The sequence below is a fragment of the Oryx dammah genome, unplaced genomic scaffold (assembly GCF_014754425.2).
Source record: "Oryx dammah isolate SB20612 unplaced genomic scaffold, SCBI_Odam_1.1 HiC_scaffold_10, whole genome shotgun sequence".
NCBI lineage: Eukaryota > Metazoa > Chordata > Mammalia > Artiodactyla > Bovidae > Oryx > Oryx dammah.
This window is the reverse complement of record NW_024070194.1, coordinates 15,861,462-15,880,014: the sequence shown is the minus strand read 5'-3', so window position 1 is coordinate 15,880,014 and position 18,553 is coordinate 15,861,462. Positions and strand designations below refer to the sequence as shown.

General features: G+C 37.5%; 1 protein-coding gene across 4 annotated transcripts in view; it reads left to right on the top strand.

The window, feature by feature from the left end:
* Positions 1-18,553, top strand: part of RALGAPB (Ral GTPase activating protein non-catalytic subunit beta) — a 93,853-nt gene that overhangs the window by 37,278 nt on the left and 38,022 nt on the right. For 2 of the 4 annotated variants that reach the window (XM_040248336.1, XM_040248338.1), the window contains exons 7-16: positions 1,395-1,573; positions 2,858-3,006; positions 3,135-3,351; positions 7,027-7,228; positions 9,944-10,111; positions 10,623-10,737; positions 11,106-11,253; positions 13,061-13,125; positions 14,384-14,513; positions 16,312-16,445. In XM_040248336.1, coding sequence (XP_040104270.1) covers positions 1,395-1,573; positions 2,858-3,006; positions 3,135-3,351; positions 7,027-7,228; positions 9,944-10,111; positions 10,623-10,737; positions 11,106-11,253; positions 13,061-13,125; positions 14,384-14,513; positions 16,312-16,445 — 1,507 coding nt within the window. Of the gene's footprint in view, positions 1-1,394; positions 1,574-2,857; positions 3,007-3,134; positions 3,352-5,767; positions 5,804-7,026; positions 7,229-9,943; positions 10,112-10,622; positions 10,738-11,105; positions 11,254-13,060; positions 13,126-14,383; positions 14,514-16,311; positions 16,446-18,553 lie in introns of all 4 variants that reach the window. The other 2 variants (XM_040248337.1, XM_040248339.1) reach the window with 2 other exon arrangements.

Sequence of the window (18,553 nt, the reverse complement as noted above, 5' to 3'; positions counted from 1 at the left end):
TTCAGTGAGTGGGCTCAGTAGTGACTCCTAGGCTTTAGAGCACAGGCTCAATAGTTATGATGTGTGGGCCTAGCTGTTCCATGGTATGTAGGATCTTCCTAGACCAGGGATCGAACCTGTGTTTCTTGCATTCACAGGCAGATTCTTTACCACTCAGCCACCAGGGAAGCCCCTACTCCTTCACTATTAATTGATCTCTTCATACTCTGTCCTTCTTGAGCTGAAAGAATGTTTTAGTCACTTTTTTTTTTTTTTGGATATACAGAATAGGAATTTGAACAAATGCTGGTGGAAAAGAGGCGTTATTGTGTGATGATAGAGAGGTCTTACTGGGCTTCGGGAAGCAGTGAACATTCAGTACTCGTGATTGGAGGGATCTGGGCAGCCTTGGGATAAGCTGCTCTATCATCTGTCTGTCTTGGCTGTTTTGATGATCTTATGCATATGCACTGCTCTCTTTCTCTGGCCCTGAGGCACATGGGACCTTAGTTCCCCAACCAGGGATTAAACCTGCATCCCCTGCCCTGGAAGGCAGATTCTTAACCACTGCACTGCCAGGGAAGTCCTTAGAGGCTTCTTTTCTCCTCCACCCCACAGAGTGAACTGCAGTTTTGTGGATACAGTATACTAAAGTATACAGTATACTAGAAGCCCTTTTCCATACAATTCTTCTGTCCTCACTTTCATTTACTTGAAATTAAGAGTCTAACTGGATGAAAAAAGGTTTCAAAGGCCCAGGTCCTCTATAATCCACTGATTTATATTTCTCAGTCTAATTCTTTTGATCTTGTAGCTAGTGGAAGTTCTTTCCAAGTGGCTGGCTATGCGTTAACTAACGTTATTACTTTGAGTTGGAAAGGCTGTTTAATGGACACTTAAGCAGACTGTTTTGAATGAAAACATAAATCTGTTTTTCAGTGGAAATACTCAAGCCCAAATATGTTGTTTTAAATATATCAAAATGTATGACTAGAGTGCATGCACAAGAACGTAAGCACTAATCCCAATTTTCACGTAGTTTTTTAAAAATTGGAAATATTAATACTAAAGTAAAATTTTCTCCTTGGGGTTCTTGTACATTTGTTTATAATTTTACCATTCTGTTGCTTAATTCCAAACATATAACAATATATCCATATATACTTTTTAAAAAGTAAAAATTTCTAGTCTTATTTTGGTTCTCATTCTCTGAATAGGCAAATGAAGTTTATGTAAGCACACTGCAGGTCTTCTGTAGAGTTGATGTTTGCTTCTCTAGCCTATTAAACACAGATTCATCTCCTCTCTGAATCAAATAGGTACACACAGCCCTGTTCTTAAAATTAGATTGCATGCATTTTATTGCTAAAGAAATTTCTAAATGTATAATTAATTCTTGCTCTCTCTTTTGATAGTAATCCTGTGGATTTGAGTAACCCAGCCATTATAAGCTCTACTCCCAAATTTCAGGAACAGTTCTTAAATGTGAGCGGAATGCCACAAGAATTGAATCAGTATCCCTGCCTTAAACATCTGCCTCAAATATTTTTTCGTGCCATGCGTGGAATCAGCTGTCTGGTGGATGCATTCTTAGGTGAATTTTGTATATGTTGCTGAATGTTTCAAGATAACTCTAGAGTCTGGTTTTAGAGACTATTAGGGGACAGCCCAAACAAAAAGATGAAGAGATTTGATTGCCAGGTAGTAAACTAGGAAAAATTATTTGCAACTTATGTAATAGCCTGAGTGTTTTTGTTTTTATTATATAAATGCTGAATAGATCAGGTGATGCAAAGAGAAAAGAATAAGACCCGGTAGATAAGTGGACAAAGGCTATGAATAAATGATTTGCAAAAGAGAGAAGTGTCATTTCACTAATAATCCTAGAAAATACAGATTAAAATGTGTTAGGTATCATTCTTATATGAATCATTAGGAAGCAAATTATACTTTTTGTGAAACGTTGTTTTAAACTGTTTTTCACATGAAAAGTCAGAATATTTTTAACCTGTTAAAGAGCAGTGATATTTAATGTACTCAGATGCTCAGGTGTATCTGACTCTTTGTGTAACCTGCCAAGCTCTTCCATCCATGGAATTCTCCTGGCAAGAATAGTGGAGTGGGTTGCCATTTCCTCCTCCAGGAGATCTTACTGACCCAGGGATTGAACCCGCATCTGTTAACATCTCTTGCATTGGCACGCAGATTCTAGTGCCACCTGGGAAGCCCTTGATATGTAATACCTGTCATTTAAAAAATATTTGTTATGTGTACTTAATATATTACAGAGGTATTACAGAGGTAATACATTAGTTCAGTTAAGTTTGACTGCCACTTGGTCAAAAATACCAGTGGGTTTAAACAGAGTAGCTTATTTTCATACATGTTAAGCCCCAGGCTAAGCTGTACAGGGCTGCTATGGCAGTTCCACCATTCTCAGAAACCCAGGGCACTTCCATCTTCTGGCTCTTCATCCTTTGTGCATACTCTTATGGGCCATGATGGTTGAAAGAGTCCCAGCTGTCCTCTTAGTAACTGGGAAGGAAGAAGCATCTACCTTTGATTGGTCCTTAAAAGGACACTTAAAAGGAGATTTTTGGAGAAGACTCACCCAGTAATCACCCGCTTCTCTATGGTCAGAACATGGCCACATCTGGCCATAAGCAAGCCTTTCAGAATGTAGTTGTTTATTCTGGGTAGCCACGTCCAGCTAAGTTTTGTGTTCTGTAACTCAGGAAGAAAGGATGGGTGGCATTTGGGAGGCAGCTTGTAGTCTCTGCTATACTAATCGGTCCTAAGCTTTTACCAGTGTTGCTTGAGGAAGATTTGCTGACCACATATTTTGAATAAGAATAACTCCTTTTGTCTTTCTTTAAAGGCATTTCTAGACCCCGATCAGACAGTGCTCCTCCAACACCCGTGAACAGATTGAGTATGCCTCAGAGCACTGCTGTCAATACCACCCCACCACATAACCGGAGGCACCGGGCTGTTACTGTGAATAAGGCCACCATGAAGACAAGCACAGTAAGAGTTTTCATCACCATTATTATACCGCATACAATTGGCTGTTTAATCAGCCATCCTTTTAAAAAGTCCTGCTATTTTTGCAAACTTCTTGTCACTGTGGCTATATTCTTTTGTTCTTCTAACAGGTTAGTACTGCTCACGCCTCGAAAGTTCAGCATCAGACATCTTCCACCTCTCCTCTGTCAAGTCCAAATCAGACTAGTTCAGAACCCCGGCCACTGCCTGCGCCCCGGAGACCAAAGGTTAACAGCATCTTGAATCTCTTTGGATCATGGTTATTTGATGCAGCATTTGTTCACTGTAAACTTCATAATGGGATAAACAGAGACAGCAGCATGACTGGTAAATATTGCTCAAGAAATACGTTATCATTTTTTTCTTTCCTTTTTTTTCTTTTTAATCTTTCCTACCTGCAAGATTAATATGTATCTTAAAAAGCTCTCTGTCTCTGACCAAGCAGTGTCTTGTGCTTAACCCCTTCCAGCTGAAGTAATTTTGAACGTTTTCCTACGTGTCCTTTTCATGTTTATTCTACGAGGTTTGGCTTTTGTCTGTTTTTTTTAGACACATTTCAGGCTAGCCACTTTTTGTTCAATCAGATTCCTTTCAGTAGGTGACCTGGAAGTTCCCTTCATGTCAGCCAGGATAATACTATTGATATAAAGAATTAAACATGATTGACCGGAAATTTCACAAGAAGTGTTTTCTTAGATTTTGACAGCCATTCACTCATTACTATATATAAATCAAATTTCTGCTTCACAGAAGACTATCCTTTTACGTTTTAGTCTAGAAAAGTTTATTTCAAGGGGACATTTTAAAAAATATTTGCTCTGTAAGTAAATAAGACTAATAAAGAATTAATAACTCAACCTTGATATCTTCATTTAGATTTTATTTCAGAAATGAAACTCTTATTTAAATCTGATCTATGTCATCTTACCCTTATAGTTGTAAGTAGTGGCATTAGGTCACAGGATGGGAGGGTGGGGTCCTAGAGAATATACTGAATATTTATGACTGAATGAATAGAGCTGAATAATAATAATGGCTAACATTTATTGAGTTGTGGTTACTTTGTACCAGGCACTGTGCTTTATGCATTAAATCTGCTCTATGTAATAATATAATTAATATTGGTTGATTGGTAAGAGAAGCACTTTTCCCCTGGGGTTGGAAATAACTTGAGATAAAAGGATGCCTAATTGCATTAGAGTATGCATCTTCCTTGGTGGCTCAGACAGTAAAGAATATGCCTGCAATGCAGGAGACCCAGGTTCTATCTCTGAGTTGGAAAGATCCCCTGGAGAAGGGAATGGTAACCCACTCCGGTATTCTTGCCTGGAGAATTCCATGGAGAAAAGAGCCTGGTGGGTTACAGTCCGTGGTGTCACAAAGAGTCAGACATAACTGAGCGACTACCACACACAATGCATCTCTGGGGAGACTGTTGATTTCAAGGATAAAACTAATAAAATAGCCATAAAGGACTCTTGCTTTCTCTCAGAAATAAATTCTTTTCTTTTATATATCATCTCAGACCTAAGGGTGTATGGCTGTTAGCATTATACACATGTAATTATTCTGGATGTTCTTATAAATCTTAAATAATTTAGAAGAGTAGTGGATATAAAGACATTTTCAGGAATATAATTTGAGGTTGCATGATTGAGTTTAGGGATTCCTTGTTTGTTTTGTTCAAATTCAGATACCTTTTATTCTACCATTTCATATTTTATTTACAAGTTTGACTTATGGATAAGTAGATGTGTTTATTTGATGACTAAATGAAAAACTTTCTGGCTTCTATTTTCTTATGTTCTTGTGCCATATATTATGACCCATGTTTATGTTTATTGTATTATATTTTCTAGATTGAGTCAGTCATATATTTATTTTCACTAAGATATAATTCTTTTACAGTGTAACTTTTGAGTATCAAGCTATTGACACTAAAATCCCTGAATCCAGAGTGGTTCAACCTGCTGCTTCCTTGGTGGGCTTGCTTAAAGGGAACTTAAAAATCTTCCCACTCTATAGGGAGTTTTTAACAGCTTGGCTCATCCTCTCGTGCCAAAAGATAGAAACTAAAATTCACATTGTATGTGGGCAACTAATTCTTATTTTCAACTCGTAACCATTTTCCTTGGTGGGGAAAGGATAGTAGCTCTTCTTCTCTGACCTTGTGTTCAGAGATGAGAAAATCTGTCGTATTACTCAGGAGATAGGAGGTGTCCAGACAGTTGAATGGGTTAAAGTCCTTTTGGGTGCTGCTCTTGAGGATTTGGGGGTTGTGGAAACTTGGAGAATACTAACTCTATTAGTCTGTTTTCTAAGTACTGGCTGCCATCAAGGAATTCTGCCATGTAGTTCACCTCTAACTTAAAATGTTTGCTTCTATGAACTAGTTAGCTTTAGATATACATGACAGTATATGGTGCTTTGTAAATGTAACATTGAGCTGGGAAGGGTTAATGAACTAAAATTTTAATGCACGTTATGGGCAGTTCAGAACCTCAATTCCTTGTAGTTGTGTAATTTTCTTCGTTCATTGTTTTGCATGATACAAAAATCATAATTTTGGATCTGAATGCAGTTTCCTGTTTTTGAACTAGCTTGTGGTATCATAAAGCTTTTAACCTAACTTTTAAAAAGCTAAAAAGCTTCTTAACTTATTGTAAAATTTCACCATCTTTAAAGTATTTTATAATTACTGCTGTCCTTTGATTTGTTTCCATTTATTTCTATTATCTTGCAGCATCTTTTATCCAAATTCTTCTTTCTTATAAATCTTGTAAGTAGGAACCAGAAGCTTCTCCTTAATTGCAGTCATGTTTTTATTTTTTTTCATAATTCCATTAAAATTTTTGATTGTCATTGTCTCTTGTAGTTTTTGCACTTGGGAAGAAAAATACTTTTCTGTGTTTTGAATGGGGAAGATTGTTGGCAAAAGCAAATTAATCTGCCTGAATCAGTCCCATTATTTTGTACACTAGTCTGGTCATGTCATGAATTCCAGGATTTTGCACTAACTGTGTTTTGGCTTTTTTTTTTTTAATTTAAAGCTTAAGCTTATTTTTATACAGATTTAGTGTTTGATTTGTATGCATTCTGCATGTAGTGTTTTTCAAATGTATTATTGCTGGATACCTTATTCAGGACTAAAAATGGCTCATGGGAAGTTGCATAAAGATTTATGCTTGACTCTGCATTCTGTTAAATCTATTACTATAAAATAATTTAAACATTTCATGTAGAGTGATAAAAGATTTCAGAGTGACTTTCACTACACAATGAAATCTTTTCCTAAAAACACGAGCAACTTTCGAAGGGCTTCTGTTTCAGTGACAACAAATGACCATGATAATCTTTCTTACCCAATCCAATTTTCTGATTTATCAACCTAAAGTTAGCTGCTGTCTGTGGTTGTTAAAATTCATTCTCATTTTGCTTGGTTGAGCAATTCTTTGGTGTGTGTTTCGGAGTGGGTGGGTGGTGGGAATGCTCTCTCTTCCTCCCTACCCATTCTGTCCTTACCTTGCCCTCTCCCTAAAGTATACACCCTGGCATGGGATTACCCATTCAGTTATGATGTCTGTCTGGGGTAATGTGTAAATTGCAGCACCTGTTTTTCTTATTGTTTAAGCATCACTTTTATCGGGAGAGGAAAAAACAGAATAAGTAATAGAAAAGCCAAATTCTGTGTTATATATCTGTATGTGTGTGAATACAGATATATATAAATGTACTCTGCTAATCAAAAATTCAGTTGAAAAATGCTTCTTGTTGAATCTGTTAACTGACAGTACCACTATAAACTAATTGTTACCCCTTTTCAAAGAAGATTTCAGAGAGCCCTTTAAAAAAAAATTAAGACCTAGTTGCCAAACAAAAGCATTATTGGATTCTATTCAAGTAGCTATTTAATGACACCAACATTTGATCTTTGTGTCCAGGGTCCCATGAGCCTTTTTGCATATCAACAAATATAATAAAACCCTCCTTTTTTCTCCCCAGCCATTACAACACAAGCTAGCATGGAGTTTCGACGGAAAGGGTCACAAATGTCCACAGACACCATGGTTTCCAATCCTATGTTTGATGCAAGTGAATTTCCCGATAACTATGAAGCAGGAAGAGCTGAGGCTTGTGGGACACTGTGTAGGATTTTTTGTAGCAAGAAGACTGGAGAAGAGATTCTGCCAGCTTATTTATCCAGGTCTTAGAATTTTTTTGTTTATTTTTCCATTTGTATAGTTGTGATAGTGAAAGTCTATTGTAGTATGACTTGGTAGGCTGAATTGATAAGTAAATGTTGGTTTTAAATACCTGCAAATGCATGTAAGTAATTGAAAGTTTTGCTTGAATTCCTTTTTACCTACCATACTAGATTTCGTGAGGACGCCCAATACATCTCTTTTATTTTAGAAGTATTTATTCCAGCTTATTGACATGTAATAATTATAGAGAGATTTGGAAGGGCCACACTCAATTTTTGATACATTTTTTTTTTGCCACAGTATTAGACACTATAGATGATCCAAAAATGTTAGCTGTCAATCCTGCCTCTAAGGAGCTAATTTTCTCAAGCAGAGCCATGTACACAGTAATACCAATCCAGCAGCAATAGGAAGTTGGCAGGAGAGAGACACAGGTAAAGTGCTATAGGCATTCAGAGGAAGCAGCAGCATGCCCTTGCTCCGGGGCTTCAAGAAAGAGTGCAGAGAGTTGGGTGATCGTGCTGGACTTGCTAGATGGCTAGTTACTTAGACTGGGTTAGCAAGTTGAATGGGGTCATTCTATCCAAATCTATACCTTCAGCCAGTTTTTTTGAATGTCTCTGCCATCCATTCAGTTGCTTATGCCAGAAACTTGCCGTCATTTTAGGCTTCTCTTCTCTCCCTCTGTATCTTTAGGTGGTCAGCCAACTCTTTCCTTTCTTCTATTTAATCTCTCCATTCTGTCCCCACCATGACACTTCACATGTCACTTTTTCCCTAGATTAACTGGTAATGGCCTCCTATTTTTCTTGACTCTCTTTTGCCCTCCTCAACTGATCTTTCACACAGCTGCTGAAGTGATATTAGAAAGAACATTCAGGTGTTTGTGTACATACTAGATTCTCAGGAGAGGAGATTAAACTGACTCAGAAAAAGTAGAGAATATAGGTAGAAACAGAATGGTACATGCAGGGAACTAATCAGGAGTTAATAAGCTGTTGACTTTAATGGAAACCGCTCTTAATGTGACTTAAGCAACAGTTTGAGAAACTCATGCTATTTAATATCTTCTAATATCAGGACATGCAGCAGGGTCTCACAAAGGGCAGAAACCAGGGGCTAGAAAGTATTCAGGGACCAAAACACCTTTCTTCCTTTCTGTTTCTCTGTCGTCATGGCCTTCTAGAACTGCCTCATTCTTCTGTTATCTGCATAGCAATTTCTTACATTGTAGTGTACTTCTAAGTTCCAAATTTCCATGGCCTTTGCCTTAGTGACACAAAGGCCAATTATTATTCTGAATCCCAATTTCAGATTCCTGGGAAAGAGGATCTGATTAATCAGCTGTCTGCCTCTGGTCTAATCAGCTACAGCTGTGAAGGTGGTTCATACTGCATACAGGCATCCCTTGTGGGGACATATTTCTTAGGAGGGAGACTATGGATTGGGGTGGTACTGCAAACAGTGTCAGTAGCAGTAAGGGAGAAGGCTGTGACCATGAGTCTTCCACCTGGCCCATAAGATCGGATGGGTTGTAGTGTGACCAACCAAAGAACAGATGTGTGAGGGGGCCAAGGATGGGCTTAGTGTTGAAGCTGTTGAATTTGAGGTGCCTGTGGGTTATTTATCAACAGATATTTATAAAGTTCCTACTTTGTGCCAGACACAGTGCACAGGGAGTTCTAGAGTCAGACATGTGCTGTCCTCAGGTCTCCAGGGTGCTTTTGGCTAATGGATATGGAGCTAGAGACTAATTTGACTATGTTTGCTGGCTTGTGTATTATTTAACCAGACTAACAGCTTAGAGAACCAAGGTTGTCAGCCTGGGGAACACTAGTATTACGAGGCATGTGGAATAAGATTTGTTAAAGGAACTAGCCATAGACATGAGAGAAGAATAAGAGAAGAAGGGAGTACTCAAAAGGTTGAATGCTTTCAAAAAGCAGCGTAAATTAAGAGTTAGACATGTCTTTTGGATTCAGCAGTTGAGAAGCCACTGGGTATTTGTTATAACATGTTTTTAGTTGAGTTCCAGAGAGAGAAGGTAGATTGAAATGCGTTGAGCGGTAAACAGGAGGTGAGGAGTTTTGTGGAGAAAATGCCTTATATAGTTGAAGAGTATACCTATATAGTGTCTCTTGAATGATTGAAGTTTGAATGCTTAGTTCTTTGGGGGTTAGGGGAGGATGTTGAAAGTAAGGTACACTTTAAGTACATTCCTAAAAGGATTCTTACTCAGGGTGACCTTCATGTTGTGTATAAAGGGTCAAATGATGTTTCTTTCATTGTGCCCCCAAAATAGTAGGGAAGTGGGAAAAGACACAACACACTTTTTTTTTCAGGAATTTTGGAATACTGCAAAATTTTACTGACATGAAATTTAATTTGGTCATTCCTCCAGTGTATTGATAATTACTGCGGCCTTTTGTTTTTAGTTACTTCATTTGCAGGCACCTGTAACTTTGAGTTGCAAGGCTTAATTAACACTGCAAGAAAGTGTAATAGACATGAATCTTTTTTTTCTTTTGATTAAGAAATTATAACTTGGTTCTTAGTGTATTTGATTCTGAATTGTTCTAACTTTCATTAATGCCTTTTAAAGGATAGAAGTAGTGAAGATTGGAAATAAAATTTAAGATGACTGTAGAAAATATTAGTGATAATGAAAACGGTTGACCAGCAGTTTGTTTAAAATTTTTTTCTTGCTTTCCTAGATTTTACATGCTTTTAATTCAAGGTTTGCAGATAAATGATTATGTATGCCATCCTGTCTTGGCCAGCGTTATTCTAAACTCCCCTCCTTTGTTCTGCTGTGACTTGAAAGGGATTGATGTTGTGGTTCCTTACTTTATTTCAGCTCTTGAAACCATTTTGCCTGACAGGTAAGCTTTCATCCTGTACTCGTATGTCAGTTGTTAGTTTTGGCCTGGTCTATTTTGGTGCTTCCTCCCCGGTTTCCCAGTTTCTCCTGTCCAGTGGTCTTCATAATCCAAGGGCTCTCAGGCCACATTAAATGAGAGTAGAGCGTCTAGACCCACCTTGTCCCTGAACTCCTTCAGTTCTGATTTATCCATGGGTGTATTGAATCCTTTCTGGCCTGGTCTAGAGGGATAAGAGTAGCCCCAGCCAATGGGTCTTTTGTAGCATAGGCCTGATATTTAAAATCAATCCATCAGATTCTAGTTTAATTCCCTAACAGTTTAACAGTGCGATTCTCTCTCTCAAACACACAGAAATTACAGAATATAAACTCAGTGGAAAGTAGTTTCTGCATTCTCTGTAAAACCAAACCCAGTACTTGTATTGTGAAAAATTAGCATAATATGTATTTGGCAATAGCTAAAAACATACTTCAGTTCAGAAATACTAATAGCTTTTCGTTTTATTTTGCAGAGAACTCTCAAAATTCAAAAGCTATGTAAACCCAACAGAACTGAGACGATCTTCCATTAATATCCTGCTTTCTTTGTTGCCCCTCCCACATCACTTTGGCACAGTCAAATCTGAGGTAAGATTTTATTAAAGTTTTTCGTATTCTGTATGTTTTGTGTGCTAATTCAAGTCAATATATATTTTTAAGATGGAACAGGAACTTTCTTAAAAATTTCAGATTATTTCAGGTGAATCAGCAAAGTTGATTTGTGAAGGTATTTCTTCTGTCACTCAGCCGTTCTACTATTTCACGTGGGGAGAGGCTAGTGTGTCTGATCCCCTATGTTGTGTAAGTTAGTGATAGACTTAGCACGGTGGCTACCATCAGTCAGACCGAAAGCCCTGCTCGTTGGACTGCTCCTCTCTTTGTCCACTGTAGCAGTTCCTACAGGACTGTAGTGTGCCACAGCAGGTGATATTAAATGTTATTTGTTTCTTCTGCAGGTAGTCCTGGAAGGAAAGTTTAGTAATGATGACAGCTCTTCTTATGATAAACCAATAACTTTTTTGTCACTGAAGCTGAGACTTGTGAATATACTAATAGGTGCCTTGCAAACGGAAACGGACCCCAACAACACTCAAATGATACTAGGTTTGTGTTCACACATTTTTTCTGTAAGTGGAAACCCAGATACTGTTGTTGATCTCAGGCATCTTGAGGCAGGGGGTCAGTGATAGGAACCTAAGCGAAGTATAACCCTACTTAATTCTTAATCAGAGACAGAATTGTTTGCTCTTAAACATGAAAAAAGTTTGAAGAGGTGAGATGAGGGAAGGAACGCATCACTTGTCTTGGTAGGTCATGTTGGCTTAGTTTTTTGTTTGTTCTTTATTTTTCTCTTCCTCTCTCCTTGCTTCCCCTTTTTCTCCCCTTTCCTCTCTGCCATCATTACTTTTACTTCTGCCTTTTCCTCCTGCCCATTAGTACATGCAAGGCTATTTGGAGTTGGCTGTAATTGTGGAAGTCATGACAGAACCTGCCAAGAGGAGATTGAGGAGTAGCTGTTTCTGCCTCCTCCCTTTTCCCTTATTGTTTCCTACAGGTTTTCTAATCATACTGTTGTGAATAACTTTTCGTCATTATCGCCACTTCTATATTTTAAACCCTTATCACCTCTCAAGTTGGTTACTGCAGCTGTCTCTTACTGTACTTTTTTGTTTTTTAATCAAATCCAAGGGCATGGTCTTAAGTACAGGTACTCTGAGGAGAAAGAAGCAAATTGCACAGCTTTTATCCTTGAGCAAGTCTCATTGCAGAGATTGAAACACCTTCACAGAGTACTCGGATAACAGCAGAAGGCAGTGCTGATTGCATGTCATGTTGGATGTCTTTAGTGTTGAGAGAGAATAGACTGAAAGAGCAAGGAAACTTCACAGGGGAAAGTGGAAATTAGATTGGATCTTAAAGGGCAGGATTTGAATAGGCACCAGTGAGGTTAGGATCTCATTTCAGGAGGGGAAACAGCAAGGCCGGAGAATTTGTGGTGACCGTAGTGGTCGGAGTGGGTGCCCTGTAATTATAGTGTGTTATGCAGCAAGAAGGGAGAATAAATAGAAGAGTAAATCCTTTCATTTTGGAAAAGAGTTTAATGAACAGAGGCTAAATCTCAATATGAGAGAGCCTCCGAGTTGTAGTTTTTTAGATTGTTCAAAACACATATCACTTGAAATCATATAATTTATACAGTTGATGAAGTATTTAGTTCTGCTTTATCCTTGTTCTATAGAATCTCCCCTTGTATGTTCCAAGGAAGAGTCAATTGTCACTCTTGCATAGTTTGGCAAAACTGTGTCAGTTCTCCCTATCCCTAGTGCGCGGGAGCACTCCCCCACTGGGACAAGAAGTAGAGTGCACGGTTCACCATCTTGTTTCTTTACTAGTTTCTAGGGCTGTGAGTTCCTTGGTGATAAATACATGTGACTTGCCTTCAGAATATGCAGCTGTGGGCAAGCCCTAAAAGCATTCTTAAAAAGCAGTTAGTTGGTCAGAAAAATACAGCTGTGGATTTTCACTTTGTTATTTTATACTGAAAAGATCAGAATCTGGTTTTTAAAATGTTCCATAATATTTTTCTTAGTTTATGTTACCCTTGAAATTGAGATGTTTACATCTAGTCTTTTACACCAATTTAAAAATTGGTCATGTTTTTATACAAAACAAAGTTTGACATTCAGATTTATTTTAGAAAAATGTCATTTTAAAATTTGGGGGGCAGATAAGAATTAGGTCATTTTTGAAGAGTTTCTTTTTTGACTAACTGATGGATTTATCAGTAATCTTATGGAATTTCCAGGAATATTCTGCTAAAATCATATTCTTGTCTTTGCTGTTAATTGAGATATTTTGTCCATTTTCGTATTCTTGTCATGTATTTAAATGTATTTTTTTGTTGTTTCAGGGGCAATGTTAAATATTGTTCAAGATTCAGCACTTTTAGAAGCCATTGGTTGCCAAATGGAGATGGTAAGAAGCATACAACATGTAATTAGTCAGAGAATATCAACTTCTGTTTTTATGTGAATTATATTCCAAAATGTCTGTCCTTGTGTTCTTAAAGGCATTTGTAGATTCAGCTCATTGATTCAGCGGGTCCTTTTAAAAATATTATCTGTTTTGAGGTTTCTTACCTTTAAGTGTCTCATTAGGTCCCTGAGAGATTCTGCAGGAGAGAAATTCCAGCTAAACAGTGTCTTTACTCCTGGACGGTGTTTACCTAAAGCTTTTATGTCTTTTGCTGTGTTGGTGAATTGGCTTGAATAATCTAGAAAAATTCCCTTACTCTGTGATTCCACGTATCCGTAGTAGATCTAGTGTTGGCTGTAAACAGCATCTAGTTTATCCTTTTTGATCTCAGCTGCTCTTTCTGTCCCTCTAGACCAAAGTTTGAAGGTTTTCCCAAAGCACCAGTGCTTCTAAATCAGAAATATTTTCCAGAGACTCCATTGCTCCCTGCTTCTGTCTTCAAGATGTGTGATCCCTCTACCTGGAATAGAGGCAGGCAGTTGGTAGGCAGGAAATTAACCGAGTATACTGGGGTGAGATGAGTGGATATAGGATGGGTGATCAAATTATTATTAAGGAAATTATGTTCATGTCCCAGTAGGTGGCTAATAACAGTCACCTTACATGGATAAGATGAATTCTGTTTGTAGGGGAGATGAGGGAAGTCTTTAGCAGATACCTTCATTAGCTCCTGTACATATAAGAGTTGATCTTTATCTGTCTATCTGTATATACTAATATATGCTATATATACTAATCATATATTTATTGTTTGTATATGTTATGTAACATTGGGAAGTTACTGTTATTCGTTTATTTGTGTTTTGTTTTTTAAGATATATTCCTATTCTGAAGTTTCGCTTGGGAGGCACTAGGGTATTTCTTTGCAGACCCAGAACCATTAACTATTGAAGTCTAGTGAAGGTGGAAATAGTCTGATCCTTTTAAACAGTAGCAAAGATGATTCCAAAATGGGCAGCCTCTAACCATCAGACCCTAGATAGAACCAGTAAATGGTGTTTATGTAAAAATACCACAACAGTTTTAATCCTGTTTATATAAAAACACCACAACAGTTTTAATCCTTTGTCAATTTTTATCTATGTATCAGTTTAGCTATGTGCTATTTAGCTGGCACATTCCATTTTCCCCGCATGGCTTTTAGTGATTGACTTCTGTCCATATTTGTATATTTGATTCTTTTTTTTTTTTTGACTAGGGTGGTGGAGAAAATAACTTCAAGAGTCATAGTCGCACAAATAGTGGTATTAGTTCAGCGAGTGGTGGAAGCACAGAACCCACAACTCCTGACAGTGAAAGACCTGCTCAAGCTCTCCTGAGAGATTATGGTAAGCCATGTTTAGTTTAGTTTGTTTGTTTTTTAATCTAAAGTTATAGAATAACTTTCAATGCCCAGATATATAAAACAAGCAGAGAAATTTTAAACTAGATTTTCATGTTCATAATTTTTGTGTACTTAATATGACAGAGAAGCTATTAGTCTAAAACATTATGAAAAAGAAAACAGATCTTTTAAATTTAGCTCTACAGTTTTTAGTAGTTAGATTTTGGATAGTTTCTTAGATTTTATAAGTGATTTATAGGAAGCATTTCTGATTTCTGTACCAGGTGCTAGTAATTCAGAATCGAATAGGATTTAGGCACGGCCTCAGAGTCTAATGGCAGAATCAGTCAGTATTTCAGTTTTTGCAATGTAGTGAGGATGGTTTATGCATTAGATGGCAACTCAAAGGAGAGTCTGCCTTTGTGTTTGAAGCCTGTATACCCTGCTATGTCTGGTTAGATTCTTCAGTCACAAAGAGTAAGGAAGCATTTGCAAGTAGAGCATCCTACTCAGTAATGTCCTTTACCGTGGCCAATTGCTTTCTGGATTTTGTTGAGTTTGTGGGTGCCTTTATGTTTTTATGCATAAATACTAATGGTATATTGAATCTAAGATTATTAATCCAGCTAGATTGGAATGAAATCTAACTTCTTAGATGGAGTTTAATGTTTTAATCATTTGGAGAGTTTATAAGCCCGGGAGTCCAGGCATGTTTCAGTGATTTAAATTTGCTTTAAGTATCCTTCAGCTTGTCAGATACACAAGATCATTATGTGGTTATTTAACACATTTAAATATTGCATTTATGAAGAAGTTATTTAAATTGTTATTTTATTCATTATGCTTGTGTTTAAATATAGGTGAAAATTTGTTTATTTTTCTTGCTTCTAAAACTCTTTAAAGAAATTTTTGCATTATATGTGTTCTAATATAAATGTTCGAAGTGGTTATTGTTTGTTTCAGTATTTTGAACTGGTGTTAGTGAGTTCTGCTTGTAATGTCATAAAATAGTTTTTACTAAGAAATCCAGATTTGTGTTAGTGTCGCATGAATGTCTCTCTTTAATGATCATTCCTTTTTCTGTTGTCACTGCCCTCTTTCTGATAGGATCGACAGGTATAATGTCCCTAAAGCTTCCTTTATAAATTCAATTTAGTTTGTCCTAATTTATTATTAACTGAGTAGTAATTACTTTTAAATATAGAATTGGAGGCTACATAAATACACAGTAACTTGATTATTTAATTTTTTAAGAGTATTAAAGTTGTCTCAGAGAATTAAATGTTAAAGTTTGCTTGAAAAAGCATTGCATGTGACTTTTGACGATATGAACCCTGAAAATAATTTCAGCAGATGTTTTAGGATAATTCCCAGCATCTGAAGAGATTCTGAAATTTGAATTCCTTCCTGTATAAAATTCCAAGGAAATAAATGATAACCTTTTGATTGTTTCATTGTTTTTTTTTTTTTTAATGTAACTCTGTGAGTTAATTTGGAAATGTTGAGATTTATACTGTTATAAGAATGATATTGAAGCTTTCAAATCCCAGTGGATGTCTGTGTGAGAGTACCTGAGCTGGGAGCTAGAAGCTGCTCTGGTCCAGTGTGTGGACCCTGCGCACCATTGTTCAGTCAGGCTCAGCTGCTCAGGCCAGTGGGGCGGGGAGCGTAGCACTGTGTGGGTGCCCGTCATGCTCACTGTGGCTGCTGTGGTCTGTGCCTGGTGGAATGCTGTGCTTCTCGTTACTAATGCTTAGTTGTTTTCCCTCCCTGTGGGATGTGGCATTGGGGTTATATCCTAGCTCTTAATACAGATTCAGCTGCTGGGCTCCTGATTCGCAGCATTCATCTCGTCACCCAAAGACTCAATTCTCAGTGGCGGCAAGACATGAGCATATCACTGGCAGCTCTGGAGCTCCTCTCTGGACTGGCAAAGGTGAGATGACAGTCCCTTTATTTTAGCCCAGCAGCCTTGGAGTATGGCTCTTTTTTCTGTATCTCCAGACCCCCTTCATGTGGGTGTTGCAGTCTTGATTATACTCATCACAGTTGATATCCAAAATGTGCAAAAATGAGCTTCCAAGTGAGATTTTACAAAACGATCTTTACTTTTTTGTTTAATAGGGTCAAAGGGTGTGAATGATACTTTTGCTGTTAGATGATAGGAAACATTTCAGTATTTGCTCTTTATTTGCACATAATGATAGAATACTGGTTGATTTTGTGTTTATTCATAATATGCTTAAATTTTCAGCATGACATCTTGTGCCATTATAAGATCAGCAATCATCTAATGTTAATGAATAAATACAGATTTGGCAATGAAAGAAAAACTTATCCTAAAATACACCATTTGGGCCTACCTGTGACTCTTCCATCTTCCATTATCAGAGTTAAATGAAAGTTGGCTGTACTTTCAGATTTCTTTCCCAGCTGTTTATCTATTTTGTGGAACCTTAGAGTTGGGTGTCCATTTGCATTTCTCTCTCTCTCTTTTTTTTAATTAAAGTGAAATTCACATAAAATTAACCTTTTGATGTGAACAGTGCAGTGCCTATTAGTGCTCTCACAGTGTTGTGCAACCACCCCCTCTTGCTGGTTCCAAAGCATTTACCACCCCGAAAGAAACCCTGTACCCATGAAGCAATTGTTTCCTGATCTCCCTTTCCCCTTATCTCTAACAACCACCAGTCTGCATTCTGTCTCTGTGGATTTACTTACTCTGATATTTCATAGAAATTAAATCATATAACCTATGACCATTTGTATGTGGCTTTCTTCACTTAATATGCTCTTGAGGTTCATTTATGTTGTAGGAAAAAGTCTCAATCTCATTCCATTTGTGGCTAAATGATATTCCATCATATTGATGTACCAGTTTGTCTATCTGTTCCTCTGTAGCACATTTGAGCTGTTTCTACCTTTTGACTTTTGTGAGTAGTAGTGCTGCTGTGAGCATACATGTACATGTGTTTATTTGAATGCCAATTTTCAGTTATTCTAGTTATATAACTAGGAGGGGAATTGCTGGGTCATATGGTAATTCTATATTTAACTTTTCTAGAAGCTGCCAAACTGTTGTCCTCAGCAACTGAATCACTTTACATTTCTACCAGTGATGTAGGAGGGTTCCAGTTTCTCTGAATCTTCACTAGCATATAAGTATTTTTGTATCTGTAAAATAGGCAGGATTATTTTGTGTGTAACACCTGGTGATGTGAGGATGAAGTGAAATGAAATATGTAGGACACTTTGTAAACACAAAGGTGATATACACACATAAAGTGATGTTGTCTGAGATGGTAAACTTTAAGCCCTCATTTTATAGATGAGGGGACAGGTGAGCAGAGGCTGTGACTTACCTGAGTCATGAAAGGCAAAATAAACAAGAAAACCTGAGGTGTTCTCACTACCACTTAGAGCTTACCTTTACCTCAAAGATTCTCAAGCATAGATGTAATGGCCATATTTTTGTGAGGAGCAGTTACTGATGTAGGAGGTAAGAACAACCATTTGTGTGATGTGCAGGACCACATGGTCTTTGAGAGCAAGATACTGTTGACTGTGACCTTCAGTACCCTTGCAGTAGTAAGGAATAATTAACCCTAAATGGAGTGCTGTCTAGACCTAACAAATCATAAAGGGTTAACACTACCTGATTTCATGACTTGCTATAAAGCTATGGTAATCAAAACAGTCTGGTATTGGAATAGGTTAGACAGCTAGATCAGTAGATAGAGCGGGGAGTCCAGAAATAGATCTGCGTGTGTATGGACATTTGATTTTTGACAGAGGTGCCATGATAATTCAAAGGAGAAAGGATAGTCTTTTCATCCTGTGGTGCTAGAACAATCAGATATTCCGTGTACAAAAAAAGAGAGAGAAAGGACTGTTAAATGGTGTAACCATTTTAGAAAACAATCCCCTGGAGAAGGGAAAGGCTACCCACTCCAGTATTCTGGCCTAGAGAATTCCATGGGGGCTTAAAAAATGTGTCCATGGGGTCACAAAGAGTTGGACACAATTGAGAGACTTTCACTCACA